Below are 19,417 nucleotides of genomic sequence, written 5' to 3' on the forward strand. Positions count from 1 at the left end.
CACCCGGCATAAAGTGCTGTCGTGAGCCGTATTGCGCTCTGTAGGAAAACAGTCGTGCTGCTTTTCTTATTGGTGAATGGACGGCGTGTTGCGCTGGGTGATTCGCGTTGCGCACGACACAAAAACAATTCTTTAGGTGACAGAGCCCGAGCCACGTCTGGTTTTACAGGAGGCGCGGGGGGGGGGGGAGGCGGAACCCACTTTTTTTAACCTTCAGAAAATAACTTTCAGGTATCATTTGATCATTTTGTCACACCACGGTCATTTTCTGCACACGGGGGCTAATTAGACCGGGACCTACAATTTATTGCCGATTCCGAACGGCAGGCTTGTGTTTTATACTCATCAAGAGGCTGGCGCGCTAACCTCTCGATGGGGGAACTCCCTGCTACCCTCCCTGATTTTTTGCTGCGGTCAAGTCGCCGTTTTTTTTGTACCCCTGTGTCAGGAAAGGTTTCTGAAGGACGAACCGGGTATCGAACTTGCGACACCTCTAAACATCCTTTGGTACTTTTGGCGAGTATCTTATCGACCGGGCTACAGCGTCCCAACTTTCGGGTATCTTTACGTATGGGGTCATTCAAGTATTACGTCAGAATCGATGGGGGGAATTTCCGATTTGCTGGTTTTTGATGACCGGGGGGGGGGGGGGGGGAGTTGGATGATGCTTACGTCATCAACCACTTTTTTTTATAAAAGCATGAAATATTCTTATTGGTGTCTAACTCGGTGCGCGAAAAATGAATAAAACTTTTCACTAGTTTGTTGGCACCTGAGCTAACATTCTCCCCATTGAGTTCCCTACAGAGCCACTTTAGTGGTCTCTAAATACTTAGCGGACAGGGTACATCATAACTCCAGGGCCACATTTGGTCCGCACAGGCCAAATGTTTATCGCGGGTCAAGGATTACCAAGGGCTCAGAGGTAGGGGCGCAATGAATTTTTTGAGCAATTTTGAGTTCTTAGCCTTCAAGTAGCATTGAAATTGACAGAAATTGATTGTAAAAATTTTAATTCTTTTAAAAAATAAATTTTTGATCATCTGGGGGGGGGGGCCACAAGCCCCCAACCCAGATTCCACCCCGTACGTCTCTGATCTCACCAATATGCGTTAGGAGGAAGGGGGCACAGCGCTGACGAAATTTTGCTTACTTTTTCTCACAAGGAGGGGGTCAAAAATAGCTAAAAATTCGCAGACATAATACTTGAACGGCCCCTTATTTTAAAGCATACGTGTGCTTAACCCATGGCCTAAATATGGCCTGACTCAAGTGGGTCCGGTACACTTGCAAATAAATTAAGTGGCTCGTGGCACATTTGTACCTGATTTAAATGACCCGCGGCATATTTCCAGATCACTCAAGTGACTTGCGACGAATTCATACTTCAATTGAGCAGCCCGAGGCGAATTTCCCAATCACGCAAGTGGCCCACTGTACATTCCCAGATTCTTTGAGTGATCTGCGGCACATTTACAGATCACACAAATAACCTGCGGTGCTATTCTAGATCACTTAATCGTAGCCCGCGACACGTTTTTAAATCAGTGAAGTGGCTCGCGGCATGTTTTCAAATCAATGAAGTGGCCACACACTCTTCAAAAGGTTGAGTTAAGTTGAAATGTGCCGCGAGTCATTCAGATGGTCTGAAAGTGTGCCGTGCGCCGCTTGAGTCATCTGGAAATGTGCCACAAATCACTTGAATGATCTGAAAGTGCGTAGCAGGCCACTTTAGTGGTCTGGAAATGTGTCAAGAGTGCCACTAAAATAATCTATAAAAAATGCATCTTGCCACTTGAAGTGTTAATGTATCGCAGACCACTAGGTGAACTGTGTGCTGCGAGTGACTCAAGTGATTTCGAAGCGTGCAGAGGGCAACTCAAATGATAAGAAAAAATGTGCCTCTAGCCACTTAAAGTAACCTGCAACTGAACTACGTGCCACTCAAGTGAAGTGGGAGGGGGGGGTTTGCCGCTGGTCGCTCAAGTGATCTGGAAATGTGCTTCAGGTCACTTAGGTGATCTGTATATATGCTGTTGGCAGCTTAAATGATCTGGAAATGTGCCGCAAACCACTGATCGCTGATCGTTTTTTTCGCACCGCAGTCATTTTCTGCACACAAGGGCTAATTATATCGGGACCTACAATTTATTGCCGATTTCCGAACGGCAGGCTTGTTTTGTATACTCATTGAGAGGTTGGTGCGTTAACCCCTCGATGGGGGACTCCCTGCTGTAGCAATTTTTTGCTGCGGTCAAGTCGCCGTTTTTTGTTCTACCCCTGTGTCAGGAAAGTTTTCTGACAAGGACGAACCGGGTATCAAACTCGCGACACGTCTAAACACTCTTTGGTACTTTAGGCGAGCATCGTATCGACCGGGCTACCGCGCTGGCGCAAGCCACTGAAGTAATCTGGAAATGTGTCCCACTTAAATGATTTGATGATCGTTCGTGGGCCACTTGTGTAGTTTTGTTATTTGTCCTGGACCACAGTAGATAACTCAGAGGGCCACAGGTTAGCATGTGTGTTTTAAGAAAATGTGTCTTTGGAAAAACCAGACATTTATGAACATATGCAGGTCATTCTAATCTTTGTATCCTTCGGATGTAGTGTAACTCCAGGAGGTATTATATCAAGGGTCTTCAACATTCAGTAAAGTGTGGGCCATTTCATTGATTTTGAAATGTGTCACAGGTCACTGAAGCTGACCCGTAAATATTTCTGGGTCAATTGAGTACTCTGAAACTGTGCCATAGTGATCTGCAAATTTTCCACTGGTCACCTAAATGATCAAGGAATGTGCCGCAGCACACTTAAAGAATGTTTAACTGTGGTGCAGGTTACTTGAGTGATCTTTAAAAGTTTCATGGGTCGATTGAGTGCTCTGCAACTGTTCCGCAGTGATCTCTAAATATGCTGGAAAATATTTACTCATCAGAGAATGTGCCGCGGGTCACTTGAATAACGTGTAAATGTACATGGGTCATTTGGGTGGTCTAGAACTCTGCCGTGAGTCACATAAGTGTAGATGAACAATATCGCAGGTTACTCTAGGAATGTGCCTCAAGTCACGTAAGTGAAGTGGAACAGCAGCTCGGGTAATTTGAGTAATCTATAAGTGTGACGCGAGCCACTTGAATGACCTGAAACTGCTGCAGGTTCTCTTGTACTATCTGGAAATGTGTCACTTAGTTCATTTTTTGCAAAATTAGATTTGATGCTGTGGGCTACAACAGATTACTCCGGGGCCACATTCAGCCCATGGGCAATGGGTTAAGCATGCATGTGCTACATATCTATGGCACCTAGACAGGTTCTTTTTCTTTCTCTGAAAAGCATGGGGAAAAATGGATCGCGATCATTAATTGAACTTTTAGAGTAACAGTAGAAATTTGATTTATTTCTTTTTAGTTTTGCTGTTTACATTGTTTTTGATCCCACATTCTGTGGAAATTAACGATTTTTAAATTCGTTAGAGAAAGAGAGAACTAACTTGAGTTTCTTAAAATATCAATGGATAATACTATAATTAAAATATGTAAGGTGTGAATCTCAATGGCACAACATTTTTAAATGCCACGATAATTTGGGAATTCAGTTTTTCCCTCCTATTTTTTTCCTATTTTTTGTCAATGGTGTTTCTACTTTTCCTACTCTTTTTTTCAAATTTTCACTTCTAGGCCTGTATATATATATACGGGGTGATTATAAAAAAACTATCCCGACATATGGGCCCCTAACTATCATACCATTCACAGAAACTGAATGAAATTTTGGCATAAGGTATTTTGAGGTATGCGCTCAAGAATGGTATGGAAAACAACAGTGTCACTCTAACAGTTACGGTTGCGGTGAGAAAATTTCGAAAATATCAAATGGCAACACCAAGTTTTTTGCATTGGAATGCAATCTCCATACTGAAAAACACTAAATAGCGTTGGAATGGCACCTGTAGCACGAAAATCCCCGGAGCTAGGCAAGGAAAAAGTAAAAAGGACTTTGCCGTGCACCAGAGCATTAATGTTCGTTTCATTCGTCACACCGTTTCTTCGGCTGAGATCCCAGCCTGATTAGTCCTCCACAAGGTCATGTGGAAAATTTGTGAAACACAATAAAATGCTTTATTTTATGCTGCTTCTCTGTCCTTATTGGTTGTCCTCACTTTTAGCCTATCTACCGCCGGTGATTTTCATTTACAAAAAAAAAAAACAAAAAAAAAAAAAACACACACACACACACCCCCCTCTAGTTTGAATCAAAAAACATTTTTCGTTACTAACCCTGTGCTATGGTGCCTGGGATTTATGAAGCTCTGCATTAGACATGGAAAAAGTGTTTACTTATCTAATTATATATTTATATATTTTTTTAAAAATATAAAATATCAATGTTTTTATCATTTGAAATAAAACTTTCCTGTATACCTTAACTCATGATTTTTGAATTTATTTTTTATATTTATTTTTGTGTTCAATGAATGTATATGCTCAATAGATTAATATTTTTTTTAGAGTCACTGAAGAAAACTTCTGGAGGAATTATTTCTATCGTGTATCATTACTGAAACAGTCCAGTAGGTTATCCACCATGGCCCAGCAGAAAAGTATGCATTCTTTCATTTTGTGATTTAAGAATAATTTTTCCTATTTTATTTGTTACTCTACAGTAGCGTATCTCAACCTATGGTCTGCAGGCAGACTTGATAATTTTATTCTAACTGAATGAAAAATTATTATTCAGCTGTTGTAATTGATGTATAATAACAGTAATAATGGTATGGGCTCAAACAAGTATTACACCATCATACTTAGGTTTACCATACATCATCCACGAAAATGTTATCCAAAATGCAGGATATCACAAAATTTTGCTGAAAAATTAAATTTATTGTCTTAAATACAATTCAATAATTACCACTGCTAAAACTGCTGGAGGGTGGAAAAATGAAGGATTGCAACAAATCACAGTAAAAAAATGTATTTCACATAAAAATATATATATTGGAATAATCAGATTGCCATTTTTCCTTGATGCCTATATAGCGAACTATAGGATCTTAACCCTTTAAGTGGTTTTGAAAAGTTTCCTGATCCACATTATAACTGCCACATTGGAAATAAAAGCATGTTAAGAACCCGAGATATTTTGGAGTAGAGAAAAATTACCTTTTGGGTGAGACAATATACCACGGAAAAATCAACTTAATTAAACCCAAAATAATAAGAGAACTATAGCTAGATGCGTTTTGGAACTGTATGAAGTTCCTTATTCAATAGCAGAGAATAAGAGTAAGAAAGATAAAAAAAGGCAAGTACTCCATACAGCGGGAGTTACTTGCTTTTCATGACAAAGCATCGAAATGAAATGACAGGCAACATGAGAAAAAGGAGTAAAGAAAAATGATGGAGCTAATCACAGACAAGAACATGATAGTGATGCTGATTGAGAAAAAATTTATTGTAGAAACTGTTGTGTGTGTGTGTGTGTGCGCCAGATTTTTGAGAAGGGTAGTGTGCTAGTTAAGTCATTGACCAGTTGGTTTGAGTTTTTGTACATGTGGAATGATTCATCAAGTCTAGGTCAAATGATGAGGGGCATTTTTGTATAATTTTGGCTGATGAAAAGTCAAATTTATAGTCAAAGAACCAGCAATGTTGGGCTATCGATGAGTGGTTAGTCTCAGTTGGTTACATATCTTCTATGGTCATTTAAACTGCATTTAAGGAAATGCTTATAGTTTGACCTATATATGATAATCTGCATTGGCATGAAATGCTGTAGATGCTCCAGTGGTTGAGTCAGTTGTTGGGATCTTTTAATTTAGAGCTGATTTTATTGATGAGGGTGAAAATCACAGAAAAATTTTATTTTTGGAGGATTTTGGCAATACCTTAGCTGGTTTTTGGAAAGAAAGGCAAAATAAGCGAATTTTTGTGTTCATGTTTAGGTTTGGTTGCAGAAGTATTTCTGATTAATTTGCTGTGTAGGTTGTCAATTACATAGCTGCTGTAGCCATGATAGACTGCTATTGCGTGGAGGTATAATGCAACAATATCGAGTTCAGCTTCAAGTAGCATCTGTGAGGAGCAAGATCTTAATGGCTCTCGTCATAGATGTAGGGAAAGAGGCATATTTTTGTGACAGGATGAGCAGAGAGGTTGTGTGTGTGTGGGAGGAGGGGTTATGAAAGAAAACAGTGGTAGAGAAATCTTGTTCGTGATGAATGGCCAGGACGTCCAGGAATGCTAGTTGGTTATTGTTTTCTTCCTCTATTGTGAATTGAATGCAGGGGTCAACGACAGGGTTCGTGCAGTCCTTAAAAAGTCCTAACTTATTATTTTTCTCTGGAAGAGCCCTTATAACTCTTTACGTTTTACAGCCACTCCTATATGAAAAAGTCCTTATTTTTTTCTCTGGAGGGACAATCGTTCCAAGTATAGGCATTCCCCATGTGATGAATATCATTTCGTAGAAAAATAAGAGGAAGCTTCCCCCAATTATAAAAAGGGAGAAAAGAGAAAGAAAAAATTCTTCCTTTGTAATTTGAAAGCAGCGGAGGTGATTAGAACATCCAATGGTTGTGCATACCTGCCAACGTTACTATTTTATCGTATTACCATTTTAGCAAATTAATACAATTGTATGCTTTCGCTTCTAAAAATACGATTTTTTACCGAATCACTAATATTGACGTTTTCCTGCCTATGTCACAAACTCGTCAGTGTTAGAAATTGATGGTCCATTGATCGACATCTCACCCCGAAACCAAGTAGCTGAAAATTCCCCCATGTCTCGCGATGAGAAAAAGTGGAACACCGCTGGGAGTTTTCATGGTAGTTTAACTAGTGCGGCTTATGCGCCAAAATGATGTCTGGAGCCGCCTCTGACTGTATTATGCAGTTTACTGAGTGGCGCCTCAATCCCTTAGCATCCGTTTGATGGATCAATATTTTTTTCCGAAATTTGCATGTCATCCTAATCTTTTATGCTTTCATGAATTATATAGCATTTTATTTTTTTAATTCAGGCGAATTTTCTAAATGAACTTGTGCTACAAATGGAGTTCTATTTTCATTTATGGTAGATTTACAATAATAGACCATTATTTTCTGATATTTGAGTATCGTCAAAATTTTTTTATGCTTGAAATTTACAAAATTATTTTTTGTTGTTTGTTTATTTAGAGTCGGGAATTTTTAGGATTTTCGGAAATTTCCGGCAAAAAATGATATTGCACTATGCACTTAATATACAGTCAAACCTCTCTATTTTGAAACTGATAGGATGGAAAAAAACTTCGAGATAGAAAGTTTTCAAGAAATAGAGTTTTTCTGGTAAGAGAGGAAAAACACGTCAAAAAGGGAGAAAAATGAAAAATTCGATTGATAAAAACTTAAAAATTACTGTACTGTATTTTACTACATACTAATGACATTATTGGTTACAAAATCAGTTACACATTCAATATTAAGTCACACTGTATGCAAATACACTGAAATGCTTTCAAATTCCTTTTTTGCTGAATTAAATTTTATTCACATACTTTATTTAAAATAATCAGTAAGTTTATATCGATTCATAGTTTTTGCTCTTAGAGACTTCAAAATTTCGTTCATATTAGCAAGAGCTACAAATATTTCGGGTCCTTTCTTCTCAGTTTACTCCAGAAAATACCTCCGCATTTTTGCAGAATATTTGGCAGTTTTCACTGTTACTTGTTGTAGTTCCTCTAAATCATCTGTATTTTTGTCACCCGGGGGTGGACACATTTCAGTTTCAGTCAAGGTGCTGCAAGTTTGTAGTGAACTTGGTTCATTTCTAAAAAATTGAAAAATGAATAAAATTTCTAGTTTCAAGTGTGTTTCAGTAATGTCCCAATGTTTTGAAATTTTGGTGAACCAGATTTGATCCTTCATCACTGAAATGACTGGTTCCAAACCCGCAGTTTTCTTGAAGTCATTTTGAATTGTCTGTTGGCTGACTTTTTGCCATGCTGAACAAGCCATCCACCCTTGTCAATTATGTAGTATCTGCCTATGATTGACAAGATCCAGTAAGACAATTAACTGTAATACGAATAAGCCTTTTTTAAACAGTTTCTTTCACCTCCGGAGAAAAACCAAAATTAGTGCGAAAAAAATTAATTTCCGTGTGCTCTTTTTACTATCATTGGGCATGGCCTTCGAGATAGAGTTTTCCGAAAATTACTTCGAGACAGAGGTGAAAATGCATTGACTTAGTACAGTAAATGCAAGGATTTTTCATTTTTTGAAACAGTTTTTTGAGAAATAGAATTTTTGAGAAAGAGAGGTTTCACTAGTTCTATTAAAGTTGATCATTCAGGTGGCTAGAATGTCTAATTTTGAGTTATGAACATTGGTTGATTTTCAACCCTTTAGCATCCATCTAATGAATTTTTATCTTTTTTATGTTTTCACAGGATCGAGGGACTCTGTGTCCCAGTAAGCAAAATTGTATTTCATTTTAGATAAAACATTACGGTAGAGTGAAAATGTTGAAAGATTTTTGACCTTTTCTCTCTCACAGGAGTAGCCGTGGCTAAAGCAATGAACTCTGGGTATTTTTACGATTAAAACTAAATTTATTGGAAACTCAGTACATCACTTTCGACGTCTTTAATGGTACTAATCCCAACTCACACTCTCTTCTTTCTTACTGAACTTCTCAATACCTAATCCTCATCATAATGCTCTGTTACTGTTCATTTGTGTTCTCAAACAGTAGATTGTTACCCGAGCATACAGTCACACATTGGTGTATGCAAAAGGGAGGGTTGATTTTTTTAACCCCCTTTCAAGCCCAGATTATTGTATTACTTTGCAGGAAAAAACTTACCCCCCCCCCCGACAAAATTCTGCATATGCCTATGCAATCACAGCATACCTCTTCCTTTTCAGTAGCTGTTCAATAAATTCCTACACACCATAATACTTTTAATTTTGAAAGTTAAAATCTTAGAACCATTGGACAGGAAATTTAAAAAAAAAGGAGGGGTGTAATGTGATAGGCCTCCTCGTGGTGCACCCTGGGTAATGCTAAATCTATCACATGTCATTGTCTTCGCTTATTTGTGCTCATATCCTTCACCTTCAATAGCCCAGATTACATGTTTATTTCTACACATTTACAGTACTTGTCTTGCGTCTCGTTTTGTCCTGTTCCCGTCTTTTATGTATAACCCTTCATTGTGGGCCCCGCTTAGGTGGGGAGGGGTCCTCCCAGACGGGGCATTGCTTTTAGCGTATGCCCTATCTGGGACGCTACCTGCGTGTTTGCCGTGCGTGGAGACCCGTAAGGCTGGAGATGGGGAACCTGGTTAGCCTGATGCGCTAGCTTTGGCCTCGGATTCAGCCGAAACAGGAGGCCTGGATTAGCCTCGTCTGGGTCAATCGGCTGGTCGCCTCAGTGGCTGAAGGGGTTACACTACTGGGCAGGTAGAGGGGCTGGGCCTGCCGGACGTCGTTGAGGTTTGTTGGTGCTGCTTCACGGCGATCTTGGATCTTGAACGCGTCTGCTCGCCTGCTTCGGTGGTGTATAGCTCCTACCTAACCTGGCGTTGCTACTAACCTTCATCGGTTACGTGTGCGCGTCCCTTTGTAGGGCTCCATGGTGGGCATGGTCGGTAGGGGCCGAAGACATTATCTCCAAAATGGGGAAAAATCAAAATGCACCAAAACGCCAAAGAACTGCTATGAGTGAAACTATTGTCACTGATCCTGCTCATACTGTTTCATTTTTCTTCCTGCATTGTACTGACACTGATAAACTGCTGGCCAAAGTGTCACCATTCTTAATAGACAAAGCTCTCTATGGCGCAATAGGCACATTAAAATCAGTGAAGGCTCTTCGTTCAGGAGACCTTCTAATTGAAACTAACACAGCCAAACAATCCGAACTCATTCAAAAGCTCACGTCTCTTGCAAACATTCCCATAACAGTCAAAATACATCCCACGTTGAATTATTCACGTGGTGTCATTTCAGACACTAACTTGATTAACATGGATGAAGAACTACTAACAGAAGAGCTGGCGTCTCAAGGCGTAACATCTGCCAAACATATCATGAGCCGCAAAGATGGCACCCCAGTTCCATCACGCAGCATAATCCTTACATTCTCATCGCCAACATTGCTGAAAGATATTAAGATCGGTTATTACAGCCTCAAAATCCGGCCATATATACCTAACCCTGTAAGATGCTCCAACTGTCAGAAATTCGGTCACTCAAGAACGGCGTGCCGAAGTCAACCCACCTGCGCAAAATGCGGTGAGAAGGACCACATTTCGGACAACTGCACCTCAACATCTTTCAGGTGCGTCAATTGCGGTGGCAATCACCCCGCATTTGACAGAAAGTGTCCGAAATGGAATGAAGAAAAAGAGATCCAGAGGATCAAGGTCCTTAATAACATCTCGTATATTGAAGCACGTCGTCTCGTAACATCTAACCAAGCCCCAATAGTTGGTAAATCATATGCCAATATGACTACACCTTCACCGACTACTAACAATATCACCATAGTTTCTATTACAACTCAGACCGAACCAATAGCTAACACATCTACTCAAACTTCATCCAATCAACCATGCAATAGTTGTGGCTGCTGTTGCTCCGCTGGATTCCAGAGCGAGTCCACTACCTCCGAAGAAGAAGCGGAAAAAGCAACGGCTAACACATTCAAAAAATCTGGTACTAAACCCAAGATCAATTCTGGAAATAAATCTAAAAAGAAACAGTTAAAGACCAGATATTCAAGAAAAGCGATACAGAGAGCAATTAAATGTCCCACCCTCCAGAATGTATCACTAATTGATGACAAGTCAATTGGTGATATGGATCTTGATAATCCGAAACTGGTGGTACTGATCACAAACTGGTGGTACTCGCCGGAAACTAGACCGGAATGAATTCAAAGACGTTGAACCGTCTACTTCTACTTAATTTATGGCCAACATAATTCAATGGAACATTCGTGGTCTTAGATCCAATTATGAAGATCTCAAGGATTTGATCAATCGTTATCATCCTGTTTGCGTGGCACTCCAGGAAATTTTTACGAAGCCCTCGGAGACATGGAACATCAGGCGACATTCCCTGTTCCGTATCGATTACGATGACGGGAGTAGAGCTTGCCGCGATGTTGCTCTGCTGATTCCACATCATGTGTCGTCGCACGTTTTAACGCTGCATACGAACCTGCAAGCCATCGCGGTGGAAATCTCTACAGGCCTGAGAATTACCATCTGTTCCATTTATTTGCCACCAAATGACACCATCTTACAGAGAGATCTAGAAGATCTGATTGATCAATTGCCTCCACCATTTTTTCTTCTTGGAGACTTCAATGCTCATAACATGATGTGGGGTTCTAACAGCAACACCCCTCGTGGGGAAATGGTTGAACGTCTGTTAGATGACATGGACCTCGCCATCATGAATGATGGCAGTTTCACTCATTTCCATTCCCCAAACAATAGTTTCACTGCAATAGATCTATCATTATGCGAACTATCCCCCATCGTTTCATCCCATTAAATCATCAGCCGAACGTACATCGTACACCTTTCGGCCTTTTACACCAGAGGGGTACAATTCATTGTTCACCCTTCATGAACTGACGACGGCCTTGCAGCGAAGTCCTGACTCAGCTGTAGGGCCCGATGCCATTCATTACTCCATGATTCGGCATCTCTCACCCGAATCACTGTCACATTTACTTATTTTATTCAATCGGATCTGGGTCAGTCATTCATTTCCTGAGACCTGGCGAGCAGCCATAGTTCTTGCATTCCCGAAGCCTGGCAAAAATCCTCAGCAACCTAACAGTTACAGACCTATTGCTTTGACCAGTTGTCTATGTAAGCTCATGGAACGTATGGTCAACTATCGCCTTATGCACTACCTTGAGGTTAACAATATTTTATCGAAACATCAAAGCGGCTTTAGACGGTTCAAGTGTTGTTATTAAAATTGCTGAAAAATTGGGGGAAAAAACATTGTACCTGACAAATATCTGAGATGAATATTTATATTTTTTTGCTATAATTATCATATAATTTATATACAAGGTGGGCAAAAAGTAAAAAAAACTTCAAAAATGAAAAAAAAACCAGAAAAATAAAAGAAATAAAAAACGGTTTGCAATGTTAGCATCACTAGGTCAATTTTTTTAAGACAAGGGAAAAAAAACTAAAAAAAACAAATCAGCAGCGCTGGTACGAGCAACTTTGGTGGAAATATACAAATGATACCTAATCAATTAAGGTGTTATGGGACCTCAGGTAAAAAGATATGCTGGAACTCCACCTCCTAATTTGCATACTTTATTCTCAGAATTTTCAATAAAGAACAACAGCTTCACGAGTATCAACAATTTTGTCAAAAATCAGAATGTAAATCAACGTCATGGATTTATTCTGCAGAATCCCAAAAAAGCTTTCACGGAACACCAGTTGGAAATCTGTGCATGAGCATATTAATTAATATGTATGTAACTAAATACATGACATCCCTGTCTTAAGCTTTTCAAGTTACATTGCGATTCAAATAAATTGGATGCCTATAAATTCTTGCAAATTGAGCAGTAGTTTGATTTATATCTGTATGTTGCAGTGTTGTATATCGTATTTGTATATTGCAGTGCATGAGGATCATTTTGGATATATTGATAGTTTTGAGAACTGATGTTCAGGCCATCAAACTCTTGTGAAGTATTGAATGTGAAAGTTTGGCATCGTGATTATCGAATATAACTTCTGTTTCTTCTCAGAATTCTACCACAGGGTATCTTCACTATGTATGATCTTGGACATTTGTGATAGCTGAAACCTTCTTTGCTGGTTCCTATTGTTTCTTATTGAAATTCCAAACTCTTACGTTTTCACCATCGTTTAGAATTCTTAAAGGGTGAGCATGTCTGTTATATGTATATACAATCAAGGGCGTAAAGTTATTGAAAATGTTGGGGGGGCTCAAGCCCCATACAATGGAACCTCGGTTATTCGTCGCGTCGTATAAACGTGGTTTTTAAGCACGTCGCCGAACAGTCGGGTCAAAGCGTCGTATAAATGCAAAAATCTCATAACTGAAACGTTATCTCTACCTTACTCTTCCGCAAAAATTTCCCTAAGAAAACTAAAAATTATTGTAATTCAAAACCATATTTCATGAAATTGAAATCAAGAAAAAATTATATTACAAAAAAAAATTACTCGAAATACAGCACTAAGATTGACATAACATTGCTGTTTCATAAACCTCAAGCACTCTTGTGATGTTCCTTTCAAGATTTGAAATACAAAAATGCGTTATTTATAAACTTAAACAAAAAAATTTGTCTGTGTTGTTCGATTTCTATATTCAAGAAAAAATTCAATAAAGCATCGAGTTCAGCTCTTTTGAAAAAAATCAGTTCTGTTTTAAAGAACTGTTTTTGCGTGCATCTATGGTCAACAATCAACCTCCGTTAGCAGTCAGTTCATTTCGGAACTTGCAACAGATATTGTTGAAGCCACCTCCATTCCGTGGTCACATCCGCAGGAACACTTTGAAAATGATTATGATTTTTTTCAAGGACTTTTAAAGACTTGAAAATGAACTTTTTCTCCAAGGATTTTCAAGGAGGGTACGAACCCTGTCCCTATATATCAGGGCTTGACAAGTCTCGGGCTCCAGGTCACCATGGCGACTAGAAAATCGGTATCGGCACCAAACATTCTCTGCATGCATGTGATTGCTAGAGTGGAATCATAGGATGACGAAAACAGTGTGGCTTTCAACATGGGAGGGAGGGGGGGTCTCCGTAAGTCCTGAAAAAATCTAAAAAACATCATTTTGGACCGTTTTTCTTCAGCAAAAACCATGCTTGGCTCTTCAGGAATATGGCTGTTTCCTACATAGTTTTTGATTTGTCAAGATCGGCTATATTCAAATGACATCAAAACAGGAATCATTCAATGTTTTAAAACAGTATTGAAATTTATACTCGATGAAAAATTCAAAAAGCATGGTCATATAGGCTTATGCAGCCAGAGCCGCTATCATATAAAATGTTTGACAAATGATTTTACTTCATGTTCATTTCCTTTTCTCTTTAGAGGTGGGGGGGGGGGAAGAGGACAAAATCACTGAAAATATTACGATTTGATATTTTGGTTTTTTGTTGGTCGGCATTTCTTCGAGCAGAAATACTTAATTTCATTTCATTTGTGTTCAATAATGTGCATTTCAATATAGTACAGGAGTACCGTATTTGATTTGCAAAAAATTCAATATAAACAAACAAAACAAAAATATTAAAATGTCTGAGTGAGTACAGTGTTTAAAGAGAGGAAAAATGCAACACCATACTGAGCTCTTTCACGTATTAATAATGAGAAAATTATTATTGCGTAATTAATGACAAAAGTTTGGTGTAGATAATATCTGGTATGGTGATAATCTCATTATGAAATCAATGATGCAATAATTTTATTGCATCAATTAAAAAAATATGAAGGAAGAGCAACTTTTTTGCGCATTAACCCTATATAGTCCCGTTGATTTTTGAATAGACATGGTAAATGGTCAAAAAACACAAACAGGTTTTTTGGTATTTCAGAAAGTACATCCTTTAGTGTCATTTCAGTACAAAGTACAGCTATATAAGTACAATAATTTTTATCTATCTAGAAAAAGCTGATTCCTTGTTGGTGTCATATTTGAGAGCTGTCCCAATTTTACGTGCTCAGAGATTTATATTATAGCACCAAATTGAGGGAAATGGAAATAAAATTCAAGGACGAAACTATTCAACTTTGCTGAGCAAAATTCTATCTGTTTATAGATAACATTAAAATTAAGGCAGACTATATTTTACCCTTAATTAATTATTTTAGCTAGTTAAATCCAGTATAATTAATTAAATTGCTGTGATGATGTATTGTTTCACTTAAAAATATGCTAACAGTGCCAATTTACATTGGTTTCTGGAAAAAAAATAATTTTCAATACGTTTTATGGAGGAGAACCATAAGAGGGTATAAAAACATTGGTTTCGATTTTATTTGGCCAACATAGGTGATCAGTTGCTATTAATATTAAGGTGTGCTGCAGATAGCAAACGTTTAAAAATCCATTGGCATAGCAGCTCGCTTATTTTTGTTAACAACAAACACTTCAGTATTAGTAGAATACTGAAGTCATACTGATATCAGTAAAAGTATAAATACATTTTTTTAAATTCATAAATCAGAAGGGGGAAAATCTTTGTTTACATATAATATACGTCTGAGCGAGTGCTTATTAACCAAAATTTTAGTATTTGTATAACACTTATATTCAACGTATAGTGTTTTTTTGCTCATATACTACTGATGTATGTAAAAAATTTCAACGTTGAAGGACCTGCAGGACCGGTAATTATTTTTGGTCAAGCATTATCTTATTTGCAATCATTTTCAATAAATCAATTGGTATCAGTTTTGCCCATAAACACCCACGTGATAGATATGCCATTCATATTTTATCCTAAAAATTAATTTTAACAAAAATAACTTAATAATCTAACGATATAAAAATTTTCAATCATGTAATGCTGACTACAGCCTATCGAAAACCACGGTTTAAATCACCAGGAATAACCAAACATAGCAGCAATAGCAAACAGTTCGAATGAAACGCATATTTATACATTTCGTTGATTTAAAATAAATATTTCTTGTATCCTCATGTTGTTCATGTCAAATACTCACATTTAAATTTACTCAAAAAATACACTCAAGAACCTATTTATACAATTATATAGTTTCTGAACCGGTCCTAATTTCTGCATGAAGTGGCCCATTTAATTTAAACAGCACAGTATTTACTCTATTCGCTAATAAACTAAACGTCTTTGACCCTATTTATGCAGGGTTATAATTGTCCACTTTTTTCTAGGGGCACTTCAAGTCAAAGGTCCTGACTTGCAGAAAAACCAAAAAATTTGGGTGTCATAAGATGTTTTTTTACACAAATTATTTTCGACTTATTTTGTTCCTTGTTATTAGAGACTACTGTTTAAGCAAAACAAATTTGAATAATCCAACTCGCAGTTTTCCAAACTTTTTGTTTCATCGTCCTCCTCTTCAGAATTTGTTTTTTTCTCAATCCCCCCCCCCCCGGACCTTTCCATGCCCCCAAGGGGCGATATTGCCCATTATAGGATACTCTGATCTAACTGATCATAACTTCAATAACAATCTCTGTTCCCATTCTTCTAATCACTATCACCGAATATTATTACCAAAATCTCTTGTGTTGTCTGATCAATAATTTCATGGTCGGTTTTCTTTCACCTTTCGTAGTTTTGTAATTTCTGAACTCCGGATAATCCACCCTCGGATAATCGAGGTTCTACTGTTCTTTCGATTTCTTTAGTCATCTTGTTCCAAACAATGTTTGTCGTAAAAGCTTTTGGCCTCAAGAATATCTGTATAAACATTTTATGCAATCGCAAAATTCCCAAAAAATTAGAGAAACTGCTAATGAGGTTGTACTTACCAAGATTATTGTTGCTCTGCTACAAATTGGGCTTTGATGATGATTCCTTCATCATGAAGGATGAGTAAGGATGCGACAATCGATCAGTGTTGACTTGAAAATTTGTAACATGAACACTCAACGATGACACTTGTATTCAAAAACAACTGGATGTTTCTTCCTCTTCTTATATGCTATAGTTAATATGACAATCCTGTTTTCGGTATTGTCAACTCTGTACAGAAAAATTTCTCACGTCTTCGTGCGCAACCATTTGTCGGCAATTACCTTTTGTAACTACTATAGTTCTGCTGGTCAAATGGTGATTTGACCAACCGAATTCATCTTTTGTGAACATTTCGGATGTCTTTTATTCTTCGTTTTTTTCTCATGGTTAGTACATCTGGACAAATAAAAATATAACACTGTGCTAGCTTCCTGAAGGAGGGACACATAGATGTGTGTTACTTAAACGCCTATAAACACATGATTCAGTTAGATGGCGGTATCCATGACTGAAAATTTCGGGAAAGTTCTCACGCTTCCTCAGGGAAAAATTTCCAATACATCTGGCTGCCCATTCGTGTGCGTCTTTGTTCGGAATTCGCCTATATATATGTGTGTGTGTTTGTGTATGCTCCGCCTCGCTTCAGGGCAGTTGTATTCTAGAAAGGCTACTAAATTTCTACAGTGGAACAAAAATAGTCAAAGCGCCGCTGACAGGAAAACTACGACATCCATCTCATTATTGCTATCATATAATACATTGCTACCTCCAGAGGGGTGTACAAACAAATCGTACAGGAAGCGATATAGACCCGTCAACCAGTTCCCAAGTTAACAAGTGAGGGGGGGTTGGGGTGTATTCTGTTGAACAGTTTTCTCCTTTTTTTTTTCTTTTTTTTTTTAAACTCATAATGGGTATCTGTCACAGGCATAGTAATACAGAAGTGCATTCAAGAGGATTCACTGATGGCATTTTCTACTTCTGTCGCCAGCCGATCTACAGAGACAGTAAACAATCCTCAGCTAAGAAAAAATAAATTAGTGATTGCTCTTTTCTGATGCCCGTGTCAGAAGTACGTGCTTTGTTGTCCTCAATGGTTAATCCTGATTGCGACCCAACGCTTTTCTTTGATCTTGTCCCAAAGCAATTTGCCTTGTCCTATCTACCCGCGAAAGCTGGTTGTCTGGAATAACTACTATATGGTCATACAGGCCCCCCTAACTAGGCTGGGGCAACCGGGGCATTGCACCAGGGCCACATGTCTAATTGGACGCCACAAAATAATGTACATTTATTTTGCATAATAATAATAATCCTTTCCAAGGGCCCCCAGAAAAAGTGTGCCCTGGGGGCCCTGAAAAGGCACGCTATGGTCCTGTGTTCATAGAAAAAGAATTTTCTCGCTAAACATGGAAAGAAAACCTATAATTTTTTCTTTGTTGAATTAATTTTCAATTTGAAATCTTATAAACGGATGACCGAGAGAGAGGCTTGAAAAGATCTCTCGACCAAAGATCTCGTTGTGAAGTCATAACTATTATCATCAGACATACATTGCACTATAAACATGCCCCCCCCTGCTCAACGGTGGGACTAACCAACACCTTCTAGAGCAAGATGCTTTAGAAGGTATTGGACTAACAGGGCTCCAGTGTGGGGGGACGATCCCCCCCCCACTATCATTTTTTGTTTTTCACACGAAAAATTCACTATATCCACCAAAGGCCCCAGTCTGAGGCCCTGATGCAGGATAGGGGATGCCTATAACATCTCTTTTATAGTTCTTGCCAACAAAATTAGGGAAATGGGATTACTCGTTATCAAGTTATCGCAGCTTCCGGTCATTTTTAGTTGGTCCCCGAGTGACGTTATACCGAGGACTGACCATTTATGATTTATTGAACTTTAAATAGATACATTTTGCGGCACTTACATACAGATATTGTGCATGCATTTCACTATTTATAAAGGGGTGGCTAACCTGCTTCCTTAGGTAATTGAAGATTAATTTTTACTTTTTAAATTGAAGAAATTCTTTTCAATTTGTGAGCGATATTTTTCTTATGAATGAATGAGTCTTGTAGCCAACTTGTAGGCTATCTCCCCCCCCCCCCCACCGATGATGTGTAGTAGGCCATCTTTGCAATGACCTAATTGATAACTTTTTATTGAATTAATTTTAGTTTCGTTTCTCATCTTCGAAATTCCCAACCAGATGGGGAGAAAACGTTGGGGGGACGGGGATATCACATACCTCATTGGCGTTGCTGTCACTGCCTTTTCAGTCACCTCATCAATAAAAATTATACTGTTTGTACAATTTTTATTGATACACATGCACAATTTAGATTAGGATGTTCAGTTTTCCTACTCAAAAATTCAAAAAAAAATTCTAATTTTCTTTCCTAAATGAGCATTCTTACGAAAACGAAGAGCCAGTCAAATTATATTAGTGGAGGGTGCAAATCTGTTCCACAAAACAAGGGTTATGGTGTTGACTACACTCTTTAGGAAGACGTTGGCTGAGGTGTTGGGCAACATTTAAAATTTCCATGAGTGCTGCGAACGTAAATAGTTCAGGAATCCCTTAGTTATAAAGATAATATTTTGTATTAATTGTTAAAATGTAGTGGTGACTTAACGAATGGGCCAATAAATCCCGGTCGAGGGGTTGGTCTTGGACCTTTGAAAAATTATCATTTCTTTTTCATTTCCTTTTTTAAAATCAATATTATAATTCACTTGTTGTTTATTTGATTCTATGTTCTACCCCCACCCCCAGTCAAATTTTGTTGTAAAGGGGCTTGAAAAATGTTTCGGCATCGGTCCTCAAGATCTGTTATGAATGGGCATTTAGAATGTGCTTTTTTCCCCAATATTTTTCAAA

At 38.2% G+C, this 19,417-nt stretch overlaps 1 protein-coding gene across 1 annotated transcript in view; it reads left to right on the forward strand.

Annotated features, from left to right (window-relative positions):
* Sap47 (Synapse-associated protein 47kD) overlaps positions 1-19,417 on the forward strand; it is a 163,868-nt gene that overhangs the window by 87,177 nt on the left and 57,274 nt on the right. Inside the window, exon 5 of the mRNA XM_089239499.1 lies at positions 4,512-4,603. Within this exon, the coding sequence (XP_089095625.1) occupies positions 4,512-4,603 (92 nt within the window). The remainder of the gene's footprint in view (positions 1-4,511; positions 4,604-19,417) is intronic.

Source organism: Pholcus phalangioides, unplaced genomic scaffold (assembly GCF_987345545.1).
Source record: "Pholcus phalangioides strain wild (caught in Gottingen) unplaced genomic scaffold, Ppha-v1.0 ptg000011l_1, whole genome shotgun sequence".
NCBI lineage: Eukaryota > Metazoa > Arthropoda > Arachnida > Araneae > Pholcidae > Pholcus > Pholcus phalangioides.